The sequence below is a fragment of the Amphiura filiformis genome, chromosome 1, assembly GCF_039555335.1.
Source record: "Amphiura filiformis chromosome 1, Afil_fr2py, whole genome shotgun sequence".
NCBI classification, from domain to species: domain Eukaryota; kingdom Metazoa; phylum Echinodermata; class Ophiuroidea; order Amphilepidida; family Amphiuridae; genus Amphiura; species Amphiura filiformis.
Genome location: NC_092628.1, coordinates 74,487,861 through 74,505,947, shown reverse-complemented (window position 1 = coordinate 74,505,947; position 18,087 = coordinate 74,487,861). Strand labels below are relative to the sequence as shown.

Sequence of the window (18,087 nt, the reverse complement as noted above, 5' to 3'; positions counted from 1 at the left end):
AACCATTTATGTGGCGATAATAGCGGCAATCGTTTCGATCTTGTGTTTGTACAGGTGTTGCATAAATTTGTTATCATGACATAAAAGTTGGCATGAAAACAACAAAGAAGACCTTCGACCCCTCATGGGAAGTATAGAAAAAAAAAAAAAATGGAACCAATTCGTCGGCCGTATCACATACTGACGTATTTGCAAAATACGCATTTCGAGAAAATCGAACATTTCGCCGTTCAAATGACAAACACGTCGCGCAAATACGTTAGTATGTGAAAAGGACAAAACAGCAATATTGCTTTTCCCCCAATCACCATACCCCCTGGCTCCCTTGGCTATAAATGCCTGTTTAAGCCAATGGATCGGTACCGATGACTTTCAAAGCCTCAAAAGTTTCTATGGCAGTATCATCAATCAATGACTCGGGCAGCAGATATCCATATTCTCCCTGATCTCGTACTTCGATACGATATGGGTATTTCACGCCCAATGTGCCGTATGCGTAGTCTTCGGATACCCCCGCTTCAAGAACTGTGAAATATGACATAAACAATACCGGTTTGAAAAACAAAATATACAACCAACAATGATTTTATTTGACAATGATGCTATTTATTATTCTAGCCTCTTCTACCAACCGAAGGTTCGTATATTGTTGTCTTTAAATCGAAAAACATCAAGCGCTCATTCCAGTACTCTGATCCCACAAGTGAGAAAACATCATAGAAAACATACACAGTATTACAAATATCTTTAGATCTGACATGTTTAGCAGAAATCTATTTTCAACTGTTCCTGATGTTTAGTGAACCTGTGCTTTATGTGATTAACCCTAACACTACTACTAGACTCTACAAAACCATACAGATCGAAGCGACTGCAAGACCATACATTGCACGTGATCCTATTGCGTAATCATGTCAAACTACATAGGCACGAAACCGTTCAGGCCACGGTTACACGCGTGGCTTGCTATACCCGTTATAATGGTTGGCACCCGAGGGTCGGTGGATCAATTCTCGGGCGAAAAAAGACAACTTTTCTCTTCATCTTCTTTCTTCCTTCTTTCCTTCCACTTTTCACAAAGAAAAGCAGAGAGGGATGTTAATCTTATCTAATTTGTACATTGTTCAGTGTACAATGTCTGTACGGATCACAATTTCCCTTGATCAGTTACATGGACAGGTTCCATTTCTCATAAACGATATTAAAATACAAGTTCAATAGAAGCTAATAGACAATATACTAGTAATGGAGTGCAAAAATAGAACTCTTTCCGGACGGTGCTTAAGATTTTTCTCAGTTCTATTGTCTTTGCATTAGTATTGAAACATGATGAAATGATCTAATTTGATATCGTCACAAATTTAGATGTATCTCCGTTGCCATTTTCTTTTGGTACAATTATTTGAAGTATTGAAGTCTATTTTCACTTACTTGAATGTCCTAAGCCGTAAACGGTTCCGTAAGGTACTTGTAATGCGTTCAAGGCCCGTCTCCCCAAGTCGTCCTACATATTATATTAATGAAAATAACGAAACATTCATTCTTTTTGCCATTGGGGGAATGGGTTTGGAAAAAAATTTATTGAAATATAGTAAATCCAGCACAATTTGGCGACAGAATAAGTTTATGGTACAAAGGTGAGTAAAGCGCGCCATATTGAAGCTAAAATGGTGAACTATGGTGCAAAGGTAGAAAATACTTCTCCGTAGTTCACCTGTCCATTGTGCATGCTCTGGCAATTACATTTAAGCATAAAACTCTGATTTGTGTTAATTTGTGCGCAATTGATATATTTTCACATCTGATCTTTCAGTCACCGTACTCCCTCTGTTTGTTAGCTTCCCAAGTGATTTTTTACTCGGGCTTAGCGATCAATAAACTGGTAGATTCTAAAATCAGAATTGTTCAGTATTGAAGTGAGTCATTATAATTAGGCCATTAAGATATGTTGCATTCAATAATATAAGTCTATGTATACTTTACTTTTGCTGACACTAATTATATAAACGTTTTTATAACTATTTACTAGTATTTTGATGTTATAAACATCAGTATACTTTCGAGTTCAACTGAATGCGTGCATCATGATTAATAACATATTTTTATTTATCAAAATTGTCTATGGCGCAGTCTACGCGAAGTGCAGAAAAATGGGCACTTTGTAGGCTAAAATGACCTGCCTCCCAATCAAAGACATCATTATTATTATTGTGTCAATATTTAAATTCTGGTTCGCGGACAATGTTGCAGAACTAACTAGTTCCCCCGTCAGTCGTCACCGGGTAATGGTGTGTGAGATGCTAAGATTTGTGTTTCTTGAAAATCTTCTATTAGAGTTACCAGTTGGTTTATCCTTAACCATTTTCCATTGAGGAAGGAACCATAAATTATCTGGTTAAAAACCTAATGAATCCGCAGTTTTAATCTTTCTACTTCTTGTTTGTAACCTGATTATTAATTTATACAATTACTGTAGTGTGCTAAATCGGTACATTGACTATTGCTTAAACTCCTATTCACGCACGGAGACAGAGTATACGTAAAAGCATGAGTCAAAGAGTTCAGAAGTTTATTTCAATAGCCATATTAGAGAGATTGCGACATTCATACTTGGGTACATATCGCTAGTTTCTGTTCCAAGCTGGATTGTGCGCATTTGTCACAAAGGAGCATAAGCCGACTGTGACCGAAACGCTTTTGCAGAAGAAATCTGACCACATGAAGGCGACTGTCTAATATTTTAAAACGATAAGTCTATGCCTGCTTTTGATGTTGACTAAACAGGGCTAACATGCCGCTGAAAATCAATTATATTTCAAATCTTTCCGAATATTATGGTAGGAAAAAAATATAATTTCGGTAGGTTCGGGGAATCAGGACCACTACGTGCATATATAATGACGTTATTATCAAAATTATACTTTTTCGTGGGCAAAATAGTCACGTTGCATCAAACCGCGTGAGGCAGTATCAAACGATAATTTCAGCGTTCGACGGATTTAAGTGGACTTTTGTATGAAAGATGCAAATCGCAAGCTCCTTTTATACACATTTCAATGGACAAGCTGCTTGTATGAACCGCATGTATGAATGAAGTCAAATTTTCACAACTCACTGTTGCTTTATTGTAATAATTTCTTACACATATAATAGATCATGTTAATAGTTAGTATTTCCTTCGTATGTTCAATATCCTTACTGTCTTTAATAATATTGTAAAACGTGTACAAATGTTGTGCATTTCTTGCGTTCATTTTGAACGTGCAGAATCTTCAATACTTGCTAAATACATGAAATAAGGGACTATGCTCCGTCACCGGAGAGTGATTTTGAATAGTTAGACGGGCGTCCCATCACGGTGTATGGAAATCGCAACCTCTTTATTGTCTTTTGACAGACGTGTTCCTTTGTCATCACCTCTTTCGAACACAAAATACAAACCTGGACACCTTTATCTGGCTGTGGAGCATCGTCTTCGTTAAACAGATAGGCCCATGGGTAATACAACACCTGACCATAGCTTTGGAAATCGATAAATGCAGCAATGTTTGACATTTTGTTGACCCAACGGTGAAGATCGTTCAATTCTACGCTGCTTAGTGGCCCCTCTCCAAAAAATCGCTGATCGCAAGGTAAAGGTGATCCACCATATCCTATTAAATCGAGCAACAACAACATTAACAACAAGGTACAGCGACAACCTTCCATAGGGTGTACTGTGTAGTTTAACAACACAGCTGACCTAACTTTTATAACCAGTGTACTTCGGTTATATATATAAATGCGCTTTTATAAATGCCCATGTGACCACCTCCGCGCTGCCATAACAGCTTGTAGACAGTACGTCTCGAAGTGACTTCCTACATAGCGAGTGGTCTTCCTATACATTTGAATGCAAAGGCGGAACAACATGTTGTCTATTATGTTCAACTTTGTGATTATATTTTAAACATTTCCGTCGTTGCTTATTTTTTTCCGTCATCAAATACTTTCAAAATGTTGTTTTTAATAACATATTACAAATTTGGAATTGCAAAATGTGTAATAATTTTGCAATTCAATCAATACTTAAATTTGATGATATTTATCTACAGAGTTGCTATCCCTTTTCTGTATAGCGGTCAATGCAAGAGGATTTGGTCACGCTTGCTGGTCTTGGTATGTCGTGCTCATGGGTCACGTGCGCATTTATAAAAGCGCATTTATAGATATAACCGAAGTACACTGATAACCGAAAGAACACAAGAAGATAGTATGGGAGACGCATTCTTAACAGCTTCAGACATGTTATAATTTGCTAGACTGCGTATTAACAAATGCAAGTGCAAGATAGTTAAAGCCTTAAAGGCCCTTTCAGTGATTTCACAGGAACATTAAAAAAATGGAAATTTGTCAGAGTTGCTTAGAAATAAAGAATAAGTCTACAGAATTTCATTAAACCACTTTTCCCCTGAATACATCGACAAATTAGTCAAAAACAGAAGTTTTAGAAAGGTTTTCTACTTCAACTCAGATCGACTCGAGAAAATCGAGATTTTCGTACAGTGCGCCACCAATCGACTGGAAAAACTTCCTAGTCCAGTGTTTCTAACACGGGGAAGTAGAGTCTAAATTGATTTAAAACAGACGCTTAATTTTTGTAGTAGAAAACAAAATAAGCAATTAAAGGTCACCGAGGCAAACTAACGGTCAATTCAAATATGAAAAACAGTTAAAATTGTGTATTTTGTTTAAAATAGTAGCTACTGATGTAATAAGTAGTAGAAACAATACGCAACGCGTGTTGGTACAGTGGAGAGTGAGCTTCTTTCGATCTCGAGTCGGACTTTTGTACTGTCAGTATCAAAAGTCCAGATTCATGTAAATGCTTTATTTTGTCTAAAATACACGGCTTTCGACCGAACCACTAGCAGGCTATGTTAGCACATCTATGCCAATTACAAAGGTACCAAAATCTGAATTTTGATGATTTTTACGATCGTCCGGATGAGCAAATCACTGAATGGGCCTTTAATGTACGATCTTTTTAAATGTTTAGATTTTACTTTTTTTCTTCCAAAATGATAACATGCAATCATTATGAAAGTTCCCAATACATTTGGACGCGAAAAACATTGGGAATTTGCAAAGAAAGAACATCATAAACTTCACCTCTATCACTCGAAACATCTCGGACTATTTGGATTAGGACAGCGAGTGCGGCCTCAGAGTTAGTCTCCTACGCGGCCACTTTGGTTACGCTCCTCCACATGTGGAGGAGCGTAACCAAACTAATTTTGTAGGAGACTACGGTTTGCGATCGTGGCCGACATAAAATCATAATCTAAAAAATTATGATTTTATGTCGGACCAACAGAAAATCATCCCGTTTTACTACAAATAGGGCGAATTTGACAGTTTGCTCATAGATTTAAGTTAGAACATGTGTAAGTATTACAAATATGCCAAAAAATCGGGTTTGAAAAAAATAAAGGTAAATTCTGAAAAAAGATCGTACATTAAGGCTTTAAATTATGTTATGGATGAAGACGATTACGATATAATAAATAGCACATTTTTTTTTTTTTTTCTCTTTAAGATTAGTCACTTCAGATTCAAACTTGCAGCAAATCGAGCCAATTCGAAATGAAAATGAGCCAGTCCAAGGTCATAATAATTCAAAAAATCGCGGATAGGCCAAACTATACTTTTTAAAAATTATTTTAGAATATAAGAGGGCCTAGATTGCATCCTCGCTGGGATTTAATGACACATATTTTTAAAGTGTTAAGATTAAGGGTGCCTATTACCAGATTTAACATGTTTTAAGAACAACATCAAATACAAAAAAGGAAACCAAAAAACAGCCAATAAACTTTGGTTTTTAAATACATCAGTACAAAGTACACCAAATAGAAATTAAAAAACCCACCTCTATAAAGTGATTCTAAGCTCGCAAGGGTCAATCAGAGGTCAGCACATGGAAATTTCAAACTTGCCGAGAAAAAGTATAGTTTGACCTACCTGCAACACACCATTCTGATTTCTTGAGCAAAAAGATCATAGCTGGGGGTGGTCAAAAATGAAGAACGCTCCGTTCAATGAAAATTGTCTCAAATTGCTCGTCATGTACATGTAAAACAGGGACTATTAACGTACAAATAGGATAGACTCTATTACCTCCCCACTGGTACGCGTAGTTGTATTTTAATTGTGTGCCCCAACACACTTGCGTCGAATGCGGTTGCCAGTTCTTGCCCCATAAACGGTCCTGTGCATGAAAGAAGATTAATGTAGTCAGTCTTCTGGCAATTAGGTCCAGTGGTGTGCCTGCATATTTTGTCGGGGTATACTGCAGTTACTGTTCATTTTCCTATACATAATACAAAGTATTCTCGCCATTGACGCGTGACCTCTACAAACAGTGTATGTTATAGGTATTAGGGCTAATTTAGGTGTTTGGAAATATTCGCACTTTGGTGTTTTAGTGTATGTTATAGGTATTAGGGCATTGCCTAGTTAACAACACTGTGTGAAAAATAACCGGCCAATATTTAAAGTACTCTCTGAAATTCTAGAAAATATAGTTTTGTAACATGTCCTAAATTTTTAGCTAATTTAGGTGTTTGGAAATATTCGCACTTTGGTGTTTTAGGAAGGACATGTAAACGACAGATAACACCAAATTTGGGAACATATTGTTTTAATGGTAGGCCTTTATCTAAAATAGAAAACAGAACAGCACTGATAATACAGTGTAAACGATACACTTACAGTCGTCCACGTCATCTCGTAACCATCAGGATTAACTACTGGAACAATATGCCAATCATAATTATCTACCATAGCTTGTATTGTAGTATCTGTTGTATACATTGTTGCCAGCTGAAAACAAGTATATAATAATAATAATAATAATAACAATAATAATAATAATAATAATAATAATAATAATAATAATAATAATAATAATAATAATAATAATATGTGCGCGAAATGAAATTGTTTAAAGCTGTTTATGGCTGTTGTTTAAAACAATTGTTTAAAACATACGTAGTTGTTTAAAATTGTTGTTTAAAAGGTTTAAACATTTTTGTTTGTTGAAATCAATTTACTTGGGAGAATGGGCAAGAATAACTGACTGTAAAACATGCACATCAGCCCCATGCATCTGTGCATGAGCAGTGTGAATGCGATACATTCAGAGGTAAGTGTTTGGTTTAATGTTTGATGTGGTTAAGCTTACACTCACACTGTACTTGTCACGGCTGCATACTACTGCACAGCTTGCATCATTTAGCATGTACAACACACAACTGTGTGTTCATATAATACTCTATCACATCAAACAAGATTTAAACCAAACACTTACCTCTGAATGTATCAATTAGGTCTGGCATTTTCCCACTTTTGGAGCAAGTCAATCACATAGTCATCCGCCATGATGATGAATCTGACCCTGATTTCAAGGAAGGAAACCCCTCTTTTGCAGAATTCGATCTTTTTTAAACAACGTTGTTTAAAAGTTTGAACAACATCGTTTTAAACAGCGACATTTTAAACAGTGTTTTTGCTGTGTACAACACAAAAGCCACAGTGTTCATGAATTACACTGGCCTGTCTCAGGTGTTATTAAACTAGTTTCCGTTTTCGTATTTTGTAATTCCATTGAATGTGCTTCAACCCTACGTAAGACCCGTACAACTCCTTATGTCTCAGAAATCCAACAATATTGCTTTAAGGGCTCGGTCACCCACCTTTGCACAGTATTTTTGTGGGACCTGATAGCACATCAAACACATTGTATTGCATTCTGAATACGGGGATTATTCTTCTGATAATTTGGTATTTTATGAAACTTCATGTATATTTTCAATACGAAAGTTCAAAATTTCCATATGATGGTCGGCTTTTCCTCCCAGCTACATACACTTTAAGTACATATCATTAGATTTATAAAGTTTACTACGAGGACTGTTAAATGTCAAAATGTAAATTTTTAATAATTTGCCATAAAATTTGTATTATATATATAGTACTATATATATATGATATCAGGATGACATTCCGCGAATACAAAATCCAAGTTGGTGTGGCTGATGTGCTCTCACGTCCCACAAAGGTGGATGACCGAGCCCATAAGTGAACTTTCAAATATAGATGATCCTGTTACCATGTTTGCCATATACATTAACATTGCTGGTGTTATCCAGTGATGTGGTTGAGAACCGCCTTGAAGGTGTATGATTCGTTTTTTATTCCCACCAGAGCTGATCTAAAATTAATAAACATACAAATATTATTAAAACACAAAGTTATTGAATGCTCCTATTAAAAATCAACGTGATTCATCCTAGGGAGGACCATGCTTGGGGGTGGGGCACACTGGGCCTGATGGGCATGGGGAGGGGGGCACAAGCCGTTTTCATCGATTTTCTCAATTTTCAAATCGATTGGGGCACGTCTCTACGCCCCTATGACGCTACCACTAGGCTATACTTCAAATATTAAGTATTTGAAAATCGTATATTCGACATTTAACGTTGCTGTATGCCTACACTCATAGAAATGACTTGTTCGCCTTGTTGGCGCAATTCAAAAGGAGTAAGTTTGGACAACTCAAAAATAGTGTAAAAGTTGCCAAAACAAAATTCAGTTTAGTTATCCGAACTTAAAAATGCTGAAAAAGCTCAAAAGTTCCGTCAACTAATCAACTTTGTTGGCATTACTTAAAAAGTTGATGTAAGTCGTTGCGTCAACTTTTTAAGTAATGCCAACTTCTGAATTCAAGTTCAGGGAACTTAGAAAAATAAACTAGGTTCAAAGAACCAATTAGTTGAGTTCTTGTAACTCAACATGTAAGTTGATGTAACTCGTTCATATTAAGTTACTGGTACTTATTGTTTTGAGTTATTCCAATTTGGTACTTTGTTACTTAATTCACGTAATTGGATCATTTTCTGCACAATTAGTAGTATTCAAATATTTATTTTTGTAATCAGTGCAAAATTTTGTATACTATAGCACACCTCTATTATGATAACCTAGGCTAGTTTCATTTTCTGAGTTGTAACAACTCAATAAAGTGAGTGCGACCAACATCATGATATCGAGTCAGCGTTACTCAAAAAACATGTTGGCATTCGGAAAATTGACGCAACGACTTACATCAACTTACTGAGTAATGCCAACGAACAATTTCTATGAGTGTAGTATAGACCTTGTTTTTCCCCCAAAATTGAGCTTTTTTGAAATGTATGTACTTTGTTAAGTTTTTTTATAACTTAGGAAAGAAAATCCAGATTTATAAACTCTAACTGCTCTATTTTATGGAATTTATTTCACTATTTCACTCGTTTCCGCAATTTAAAATCGGGGTACACGCGAGCACGTATCGTGTTGCCTAGTCGCGTAATTTGTTAACATATACGCTACGCATACGCAACGCTTATCTGCATGCGCGGCGCATCCTATGAAAGCACCATGGAAGCACTGATGTCACAAGAACCTAGTGGTTTGCCGTTTTAGCTGATACAAAGTGATAACTTACTTTTACTGCCATGATATCAAGTCCTCCATAAGATTGACCAACGATGACTTCAGTTGCTAAACTCTGCTGGGCAGTAAAGTCCGTCACCCACTGATTAATCTATAGAAAAAATAAAACACCGGTGCTTTTCCTTTTATATCACCCGCAATACTGTAATACCACCGTCTATCATAAATAGTGATAGAGGACATTCTTACCTCTTCAATGGTATGATACACATTATAATCAAATCCAGCGCTGGTTTTAACACAGTCTTTGCACCTCTCCTTCTCAATCAACGTTTGCACATCTTCAATATTAGTTGTGAAAGTTAGTCCTTGTTTAGCAATCTCAACTTTAACATCTTCAAGGAGCTCAGGACTTATCATAATATCCAAGGGTCTGTCCACGCCCGATGGCTCTTTCCAGAACTGAATCTACAGTGAGAGAATAAACGATTTGTTGATTTAATTCCCTTTTACAAATGAATTGAAATGTTATTATCTATTTGAAACATAAAAAAGATATAGGTTTAGCCATTATCTACGAATGTCCTTCTACAGTACCACAAATATTAACAAAATGTATACGTGTATAATCTACACGTATACATTTTGTTGATATTTGTGCTTTCTCATAAAAAACTATAAATATCAAATTAGTATCATTAAAAGTATAAAAAGGCAGGCCGTCAAAGTATCCTCCCCACGTCAGTATTATATGAGACATTTCATAGTGGAACCCGACAACGCGTGAACGACTAGGTATGGATCTCTTACAAACTTGACAAGTTATATAGATGAAACAGTCTACGGGTCAAAGTTTCGAATCCGGGGGTACGTACCAAGTGACTTCTCTTTGCTTTGTGACTTATAGTAAAAGTAACCATAAAAGGATATACAAGCTGCCCGAGTGCCAAGAGCGGTCAATGTATAAATGCTCAGAATATGACAAACATTGCTGAAATGTACAGCATTCTCAAAAAGCAAATACGTTTATATTTGATTTCATAATATAAATTAAAATTAGTGAATGGATAGCAATGTAACTAAAAATTATGGGCAAGTCCATAATAATTTGTCTTTTGTGTTGGTTTCTTTACAGACTCACCGTATTAGAAAAGTCATCGTAAAAGGTGCGTATCTTGTCCAGCTGTTCTGCATCACGTGGAACTATACGAAGTACCTTGTAGCTGCAAAATAATAAAATGAAATTGTTGAGTTTCTTAAAGCCATATTATAACATTTCTGTAAAAATAGATTAGTATTTATTTTCCATAAAATGTTAGCTTTTACTGTCAGACATGTCCCCTTTTAATTTTGAGCCGAAAAGTGAGGTAAAGCATAGAAAATTGGAATTTACTACTAGCGCCCATGCATGTTACTCCCGCGGTTATAATACGGTACGATCCTCGGGTTGTATTCACAATCCTCGGGTTGTGTGTGTATGTGTATCACACCGTGTACGTACTGTGCATACGTGTTCGACTAATATTTCCATCGTAATAATAAAACGCCGGTTTTATTCAAAATCTCGGATTTTGACAAAACTACAACACCTAAAGTCTTGATTTTTGCAGAGTATCTTTATTGACTAAAGTACATTACAATCGTGTAAAACCAGAATTTAAAATTTTTTGAGCGCGTTCTCCTCAGCAAATGTTATAATATGGCTTTAATTAATTAACTTTGTGCACCGAAGGCTGCTTGTTCTGGTAAGAAGGTAGTATTTTTCTCTTGTAATCTGCATGTTTTATATAGCATGATCCAAGTAAACACAAAACGTTTTTGAAACGTTTTAACAGGTTATATTTCGGATGTTATATAAAGGTCATAAAACTGCTAAGATGTTTTGAAATGTTTTCAAAATGTTATTATACAATATATTTTGCAAATAGTTTTGCCAAATATTTCGTCAACACTTAAATAACATTATGTTAGAATATTTGCAGTAAGTTATCAAAAAACGTTTTTCAATGTTATGAAAACGTTTTAGGTCTATTGCCATTTGGTCTAATACCATTTCGTCTAATTCCCGTTTAGTCTATATTCAATTGGTCTATTACCAGAAAGGCTAATTGCCACTTAGTCTAATAATCATATAGTCTAATGTCCATTTAGTCTAATATTGTTTGGTCTAATAACCGGTATGTCTACTAACCATATAGTCTAATAACCATCTGGTCTAATATTTCTTTAATAACCATTTGGTCTAATAACCGTTTGGTCTAATAACCGTTAGGTCTAATACTCGTATGGTCTAATAACCAGTTAGTCTAATACCATTTCGTCTATTTATTAATAAACTAAATGCCTGTAAGACAAAATGGTGTGTAGACCAAATGCATATTAGACCAAATGGTTATTAGACCTATTGGTTATAGACCAAATGAGTATTAGACTAAACGGTTGTTAGACTAAATGGTTTTAGACTTATTGGTTATTAGACTAAATGGTTATCGGACCAAATGGTTATCGGACCAAATGGTTAAAGGACCAAATGATTATTAGACGTAGTGGATATAGACCTAATGGGTTTAGACGAAATGGATGTAGACGAAATGGATATTAGACCAAATGGTATTAGACCAAATGGAAAATCCCCACGTTTTATACCCTTTATATACCATATATAACCCGACATTTAAACGTTTTCTGGCAACATTTCTAATTATTAATTTGTGAATGATGTTGATAATGTTATGTGTTTGCTGGGATGGCCGCTTGTAGCACTCCTGGAAAGGAACTGGTAATAGAATTATCAATATCCCTCGGCTGCAGAGCAGGCGACCACAAGATTTCTTTGGCAAATGCGGATATCTGATCTGCTGAAATGCCTTCATCATACCCGAGCACACGTTGAAATATAGTTGCATATATTTAAGAACAATTGGAAAACATGTTCCCTCGTTCACTTGACTTGACTCTGCGCTTGTTCTTCTTATCATTATTCAAGTGTATTATTTTTCAGTATCATCACAACCGCTGTGGTCTTAATAAATAATGTTTAGCATAATTCAGAAGCAGGAGGTAGCAAAATTGTTGAGTTTGCCTTCCATGCATACGGTATTTGACAACAACCAGGATTCACAAGGAGAATAAAAAGTTATTGTCAATGCAAGTAGTGTGATAAACCATTTAATTGAACATTAACAAATAATTATTACTGCTTTGGGTCTATTACATACCTCATAGTCTATTGGGTACATTATTATAAACCATTCAGGGAGAAATGAACCAAACCATCATAAGTACCGAGTAAGATACTAGCAAAGTTTGAGAATAGATACAGATTTGGTGATCTAGAAACCATCGCATTGGAAGAGCGCCGAAAGTTTTGAGGTCATCTTTTGTTCGAAACGTAAACCTGCTTCAATCAGTTTTAAATTGGGTCTTGTAATATCAATGTTGGTTGATATATACCTATTACACTAGAACTGGTTTCCGGCTCTTAAACATTCAAAGTTAAAATGTGCAAACACATTTCACATGAAATTTGTTTGGTATTTTTTAATATCGATCCTGCATCAGCCTATTATTACAAATAATGTGACCTGCCAAATAATGCACAGAAATTAAAGAAATTGGCGAATGAAAAAAATAAAAAACGCCCGATTTAAGCCTGCTTATATAGAAGAAGACTTAAAGTACGGCGTAAGAAACAAAAGATGACCTCGAACCTTACGAGTTTCGACGCTGTTTAAAGAAAGTTGGTAAACTCGCCAAATTTTGATTTATTCTCCAACACCATGGCAGGCAGATCTCTACTGAGCAATTCTGATGTTGTGAATAAGTAGCTACGAATCGCAAGACTATTTCTATGAGACACTGTCGCTATAAATAAATATATCCTACATTATAAAATATTTTAATTTCATTTATCATCATTCGTGTATAACAATAAATTGCTAAACGTAAAAATCAATGTCTCACACAAAAATGAATATATATTACACATTGAGTAATGTTGCCCCTACCTTGTGTACGATGGCAAATAATAGACAGCGCCATGGTTGCGCGATGGGTTTCACCAGTATCACCAACTATGTTGAATTTGTTTATGGAACGGTTTGAACGCACGGCTTTAGATTCGTTTACTGGTACGTCACCGACGCACTGGTATCATTACGTCGATGATATATGGGTGAAGATTAAGAACGATCAACTGTCCCCCTTCTTCGCTGATCAAGTGAATGAACACATCAAGTTCACCCAAGAACCCATCAAGGAATGAAAACTTGCTTTCTTGGACTGTTCAATCTACATACAAAGCGACGGCACAATTATTTAAACGTCAGTTTACTTTAAGGACACGCATACTGACCAATACTTACTGTTCGACTCGCACCACCCCTTAGTATACAAGCTTGGAGTTATCAGAACTTTGTTCCATAGAGCCGATACCATCTCTTCAAATGAAATCGTGAAAGACGAGGAGCACAAACACCTCAAATTAGCCTTGGACGTGTGCGGATATCGCAAATGGAGACTCCACAAAGCGCTTCCTGTAAATTAACGTGTTTCCAAAGACTCTGACACTCGCGACACGCGAAACGACGACACGCCGGTCCAAAGTAAGAACATTTCCATCCTTTACGTGTCAGATCTGTCTGAAAAACTTTGGAAGATTTTCTGCCAACATCAGATCCCCGTCTCTTTCAATCCTACCAACACGTTGAGACAAAAACTGGTTCACCCAAAAGACAAGCCACCCAAAGACAAAAAAAGTGATATTGTCTATGCCATACAATGCAAGGACACTGATTGCCAGGAATTTTACATAGGTGAAAACAAAACAGACATTGGTAAAAAGTATGTACCGACACAGCAACACTGGATGTGTAGATTCCGCAGTGTTGGACAGCACGTATCACACCTTCGACAACAAGAACGTTGTGATTTTAGACAGGGGGCGTGGGTGGTACAAAGGAGAGTCAAGAAAGCGATTTATGTCAAAAAGAACAGCCTTCACTCAACAGTGGAGAGGGTTTTTGTCGCAATTCCATAATCTAGAACATTCCAAGAAGTTTGACTTTAAATCAACGAGCTCTGGCAACCATATCTCGCCACTGGTCAGTGACCAATTGCCGCCAGATCAACAGACGACCTGAAGATGCACATATGTGCGATACTGTAGCCTCTCAAAAAACGTGAGTCCAGTTGATTAGTTAACTATCAATTTCATTGATCTAATTCAATATTATATTATACCTGGATGAATGACAACCTTCATGAACGTACCCTACCTTGTATAGACATTTGGTAAAACACTATAGATAGTTTTTTTTTCACTCAACTATGAGGGTAGCATGCAAAACTACAACATCGTATTACATTAATTAAAAACATATTTAATCGACTTCACAACTTAAAACATGAATTAGAAATGTGTGCTTTGATGCGACTTTTCAAAATTCATCAAAATTTCATTTCCCCCTAAAATGTCACTTTAGATGGTCTCTCTTTCTATCGACGAAATTGTGGTTATGCCTATAAATTTATTTGTTTATTTGCTTGTTTATTTATTTATTTATTTATTTATTTATTTATTTATTTATTTATTTATTTATTTATTTATTTATTTATTTATTTATTTATTTATTTATTTATTTATTTATTTATTTATTTATTTACCTGGGGTGACCAATCAATACACTGGCACTGTTCTCCCTTGGTTCCCAAATATGACAAGCTTGTGTTTTAAACTTTCAACTACCTTAAACATGTTAAATACACCCAAATGACTCACCCAGTATAGTCTTTGGCTGCCAATGCTGACGAGACGAACACGAGAAACACGCAGATCGACTTCATTTTGCACAATAAAGAAAAATATAATTGCCAGGAACATTTTGTGTTTGTACAGATGTTGCATTCATTTTGTTATCGTAAAATGAAAGTTGAGTTGAACAGAACAAACGCTGAAGATAGCGCAGAGTAAACGGACTTTTAAGGCCTACTTAAGGTGTGTGGCTAATTAACCATACCCTCTTATTTCTGTATAACACCTACAAACCACACACCCCCACCCCACACACCCCGTCAATTGCTTCGATTACGTCAAAATGCGCCGATTATGTCAAAATGCGAGTAACGAGTAAATGAGCGGTGAAACGAGTAAAAGAGCAAGGAATGAGTATTTTGGGCAGTATTTGAGCGGTGAGTTGAGTAAATGAGTAGTGAAATGAGTCAATGAATAAGGAAATGACTCAATGAGCGGGGAAATGAGTAAATAGCGTAACAAAACGCGTAACCACGAAAGGGGTTTTAGAGGTTTAAAATTTAAATGACGAGGCGAGTCGGTCAATCGTATTTTGTTTCTCCATTTTATTTTATTATATTCCAATTTGCGGCCTTTGACGCGTTACATCTGCTCCTCATCCTCATCTTCGTCGTTCTGTTGGAAAAGCCCGGAAAATTTAGGTCGATGTTTAGCCAACGTTATTTTCAGCGCTTTGCGTACGTCCATGCCCTTTTCCGTCTTCTCTTCTCGGCCGGCTACGATATCCTGGTGAGTGTCGTCGTCTTTCAAATGGACATTTTGCGACAAAACAGGTAGGGTTTAACGGCCCACACGGTCTTCGTATCGACCTTTTCTTCGGCCAGGTCCATACCTGCGTTGACGTACTTTTCGTATTTTTGGGTCCTCATCTCGCGTTTAGGCCATTCTCGGAACATGACGTTGTCCTCCAGCTCCGCGTCGCTATCGAACGCATCGGAATCATCCATCTCCAAATTTTCGGGTTCAGAATCGTCTACTTTGGAGCGTTCTTCTTCCTCTTCGCCGTGAATCGTTTTCACGTGTCTTCTTGTACAATTGATCGAAACGTTTGTCGCACACGTGACAAGGGTGATTTTTGAACGCTGAAATAGAAGCCATATGTTGACTCGTTGAAGTTTAATCTCCGAATGACGAGAACTGGTTGAAACTAATCTTTATGCTACTCTTTGACTCATTTCCCCGCTCATTTGCTCAATTCACCGCTCATTTCACCGCTCATTGACTCATTCCTTGCTCATTGACCCATTCCACCACTCATTGGCTCATTCCTTACTCATTCCTCACTCATTTCACCGCTCATTCGCCGCTCATTGACTCATTTCCCCTCTCATTGACTCATTTCATCGCTCATTGACTCATTTCTACCTCACCTTTAATCGTGGAAAGTATATTACTCGCCGTTCATCCCCATTATACTGGTACGTGGGAAAGGTCGGTGGTCACGTAGGGATCACAGTTTGTGTAAGGATCGTTGCGGGTTAAAGGTCACTTCAGGGTCAAAGTTTACTTTAAAGAAAAATCGATCCGATTCATTAGCCACGTCCACTATATTAATATTCAGATATGCTAATTAGCCACGCCCACCTCATTAATATTCAGCTATGCTAATTAGTTACACCCACCTCATTAATATTGATAAGAGGCGTGGTTAATTAGCCAGGCCCCTTATGCATACTAAGCAGGCCCTAAAAGCCATTATACTACTGACTTTGAAATTGTAACCCTGACGATCTAAAGACTGAAGCAGCTCCTACTGTTTACGTTCTTCTATTTCTATACTGTAGAGGGTGTGCCTAGCTGATCAAATATTTTAAATATCAATTGATATTGATACATTTTTGTATACCAAAAAATGAATATTTTCAATAAGAAAGGTAGTTTCATATAATGGACGGCTTTTCCTCCCGGCTACATGCACTTTAAGTACATATCATTAGAATGATAAAGTTTACTTCGAGGACTGTTTGAATAGCAAAAATATAAAAAACATAAATTTTTAATAATTTGCTATAAAGTTTGTATTATATCGCGAATTTCAAATTAATCTAAATTATTTGATATCAGAAGAGAATGCATTTGGTGTATCTGATGTGTTCTCGGCCCTACAAAATACTGTGCGAAGGTGGGTTACCGACCCCTTAAGAACATCATTCAAAGACCCATCAGTCCCAAACTAATCCCACACACATACGTCTTTTTGTGTATGTTACTTTTAGGATATTTCCTAATGTACAGGGTGTACCTGGAAGATAGCTACCATATCTAGTTTGAGTTCCTTCCTTCGCTTACTTTCAAGTATAAATATCCAAATTAAAACTCAGAAACACAAAGTATGGGGTTTTACAAAAGTATCCTTTTTAAATCATTGAATGTAGATTGTTGGTTATAGGAATACAGCGATTTCCTAACAAATCATGAAAAAGATTCACGGATACACGCACACGATGTTAGTTAGTTAATCGTGCACGGGGGTGTGTGTACTGGTTAATCATCCGTGGACAAAAATCTGTTTCATATATTTTGAAGAAATCGTTGCATTTCCTATTAAAACGTCATAGCAATGCTGTCTTGTACTTTATAATGATCTCCATTTTGAAATTTCCTCACGCATAAAAAAGCATGGTAAATCTTCGCATACATTCATTCGATAAATTTTCTTTTATTCTTTGTAATAGTTTCCAAGAAGCAAACTTAAATAATTATTTGTCTTTCGAAAAATTTGAGAACTCTGCAACATAATCCCTTAAATCCGGGCTTAATTAATAAGGTTCAATCAGATATGTAAATTTGACTGCTCA

At 36.3% G+C, this 18,087-nt stretch overlaps 1 protein-coding gene across 1 annotated transcript; it reads right to left on the bottom strand.

Annotated features, from left to right (window-relative positions):
* Window positions 1-343: 343 nt before the first annotated feature.
* LOC140162947 (carboxypeptidase B-like) lies at window positions 344-12,700 on the bottom strand. Its single transcript, XM_072186268.1, has 10 exons — window positions 12,696-12,700; window positions 10,619-10,700; window positions 9,727-9,945; window positions 9,530-9,628; window positions 8,153-8,254; window positions 6,754-6,864; window positions 6,160-6,250; window positions 3,442-3,653; window positions 1,432-1,504; window positions 344-525 (listed from the first exon to the last, which is right to left on the bottom strand). Exons 1-10 carry the CDS (start codon window positions 12,698-12,700, stop codon window positions 344-346), a joined length of 1,176 nt encoding a protein of 391 aa, XP_072042369.1.
* Window positions 12,701-18,087: the final 5,387 nt, after the last annotated feature.

Excerpts from the sequence above, each read along its gene's own strand:
- LOC140162947 (XM_072186268.1), bottom strand. Across the intron at positions 6,865-8,152 it reads TAATGTATATGGCAAACATG|CTGGCAACAATGTATACAAC; the intron begins GTAACAGGATCA and ends ACTTGTTTTCAG. Across the intron at positions 1,505-3,441 it reads AGCCAGATAAAGGTGTCCAG|GACGACTTGGGGAGACGGGC; the intron begins GTTTGTATTTTG and ends TATAATATGTAG.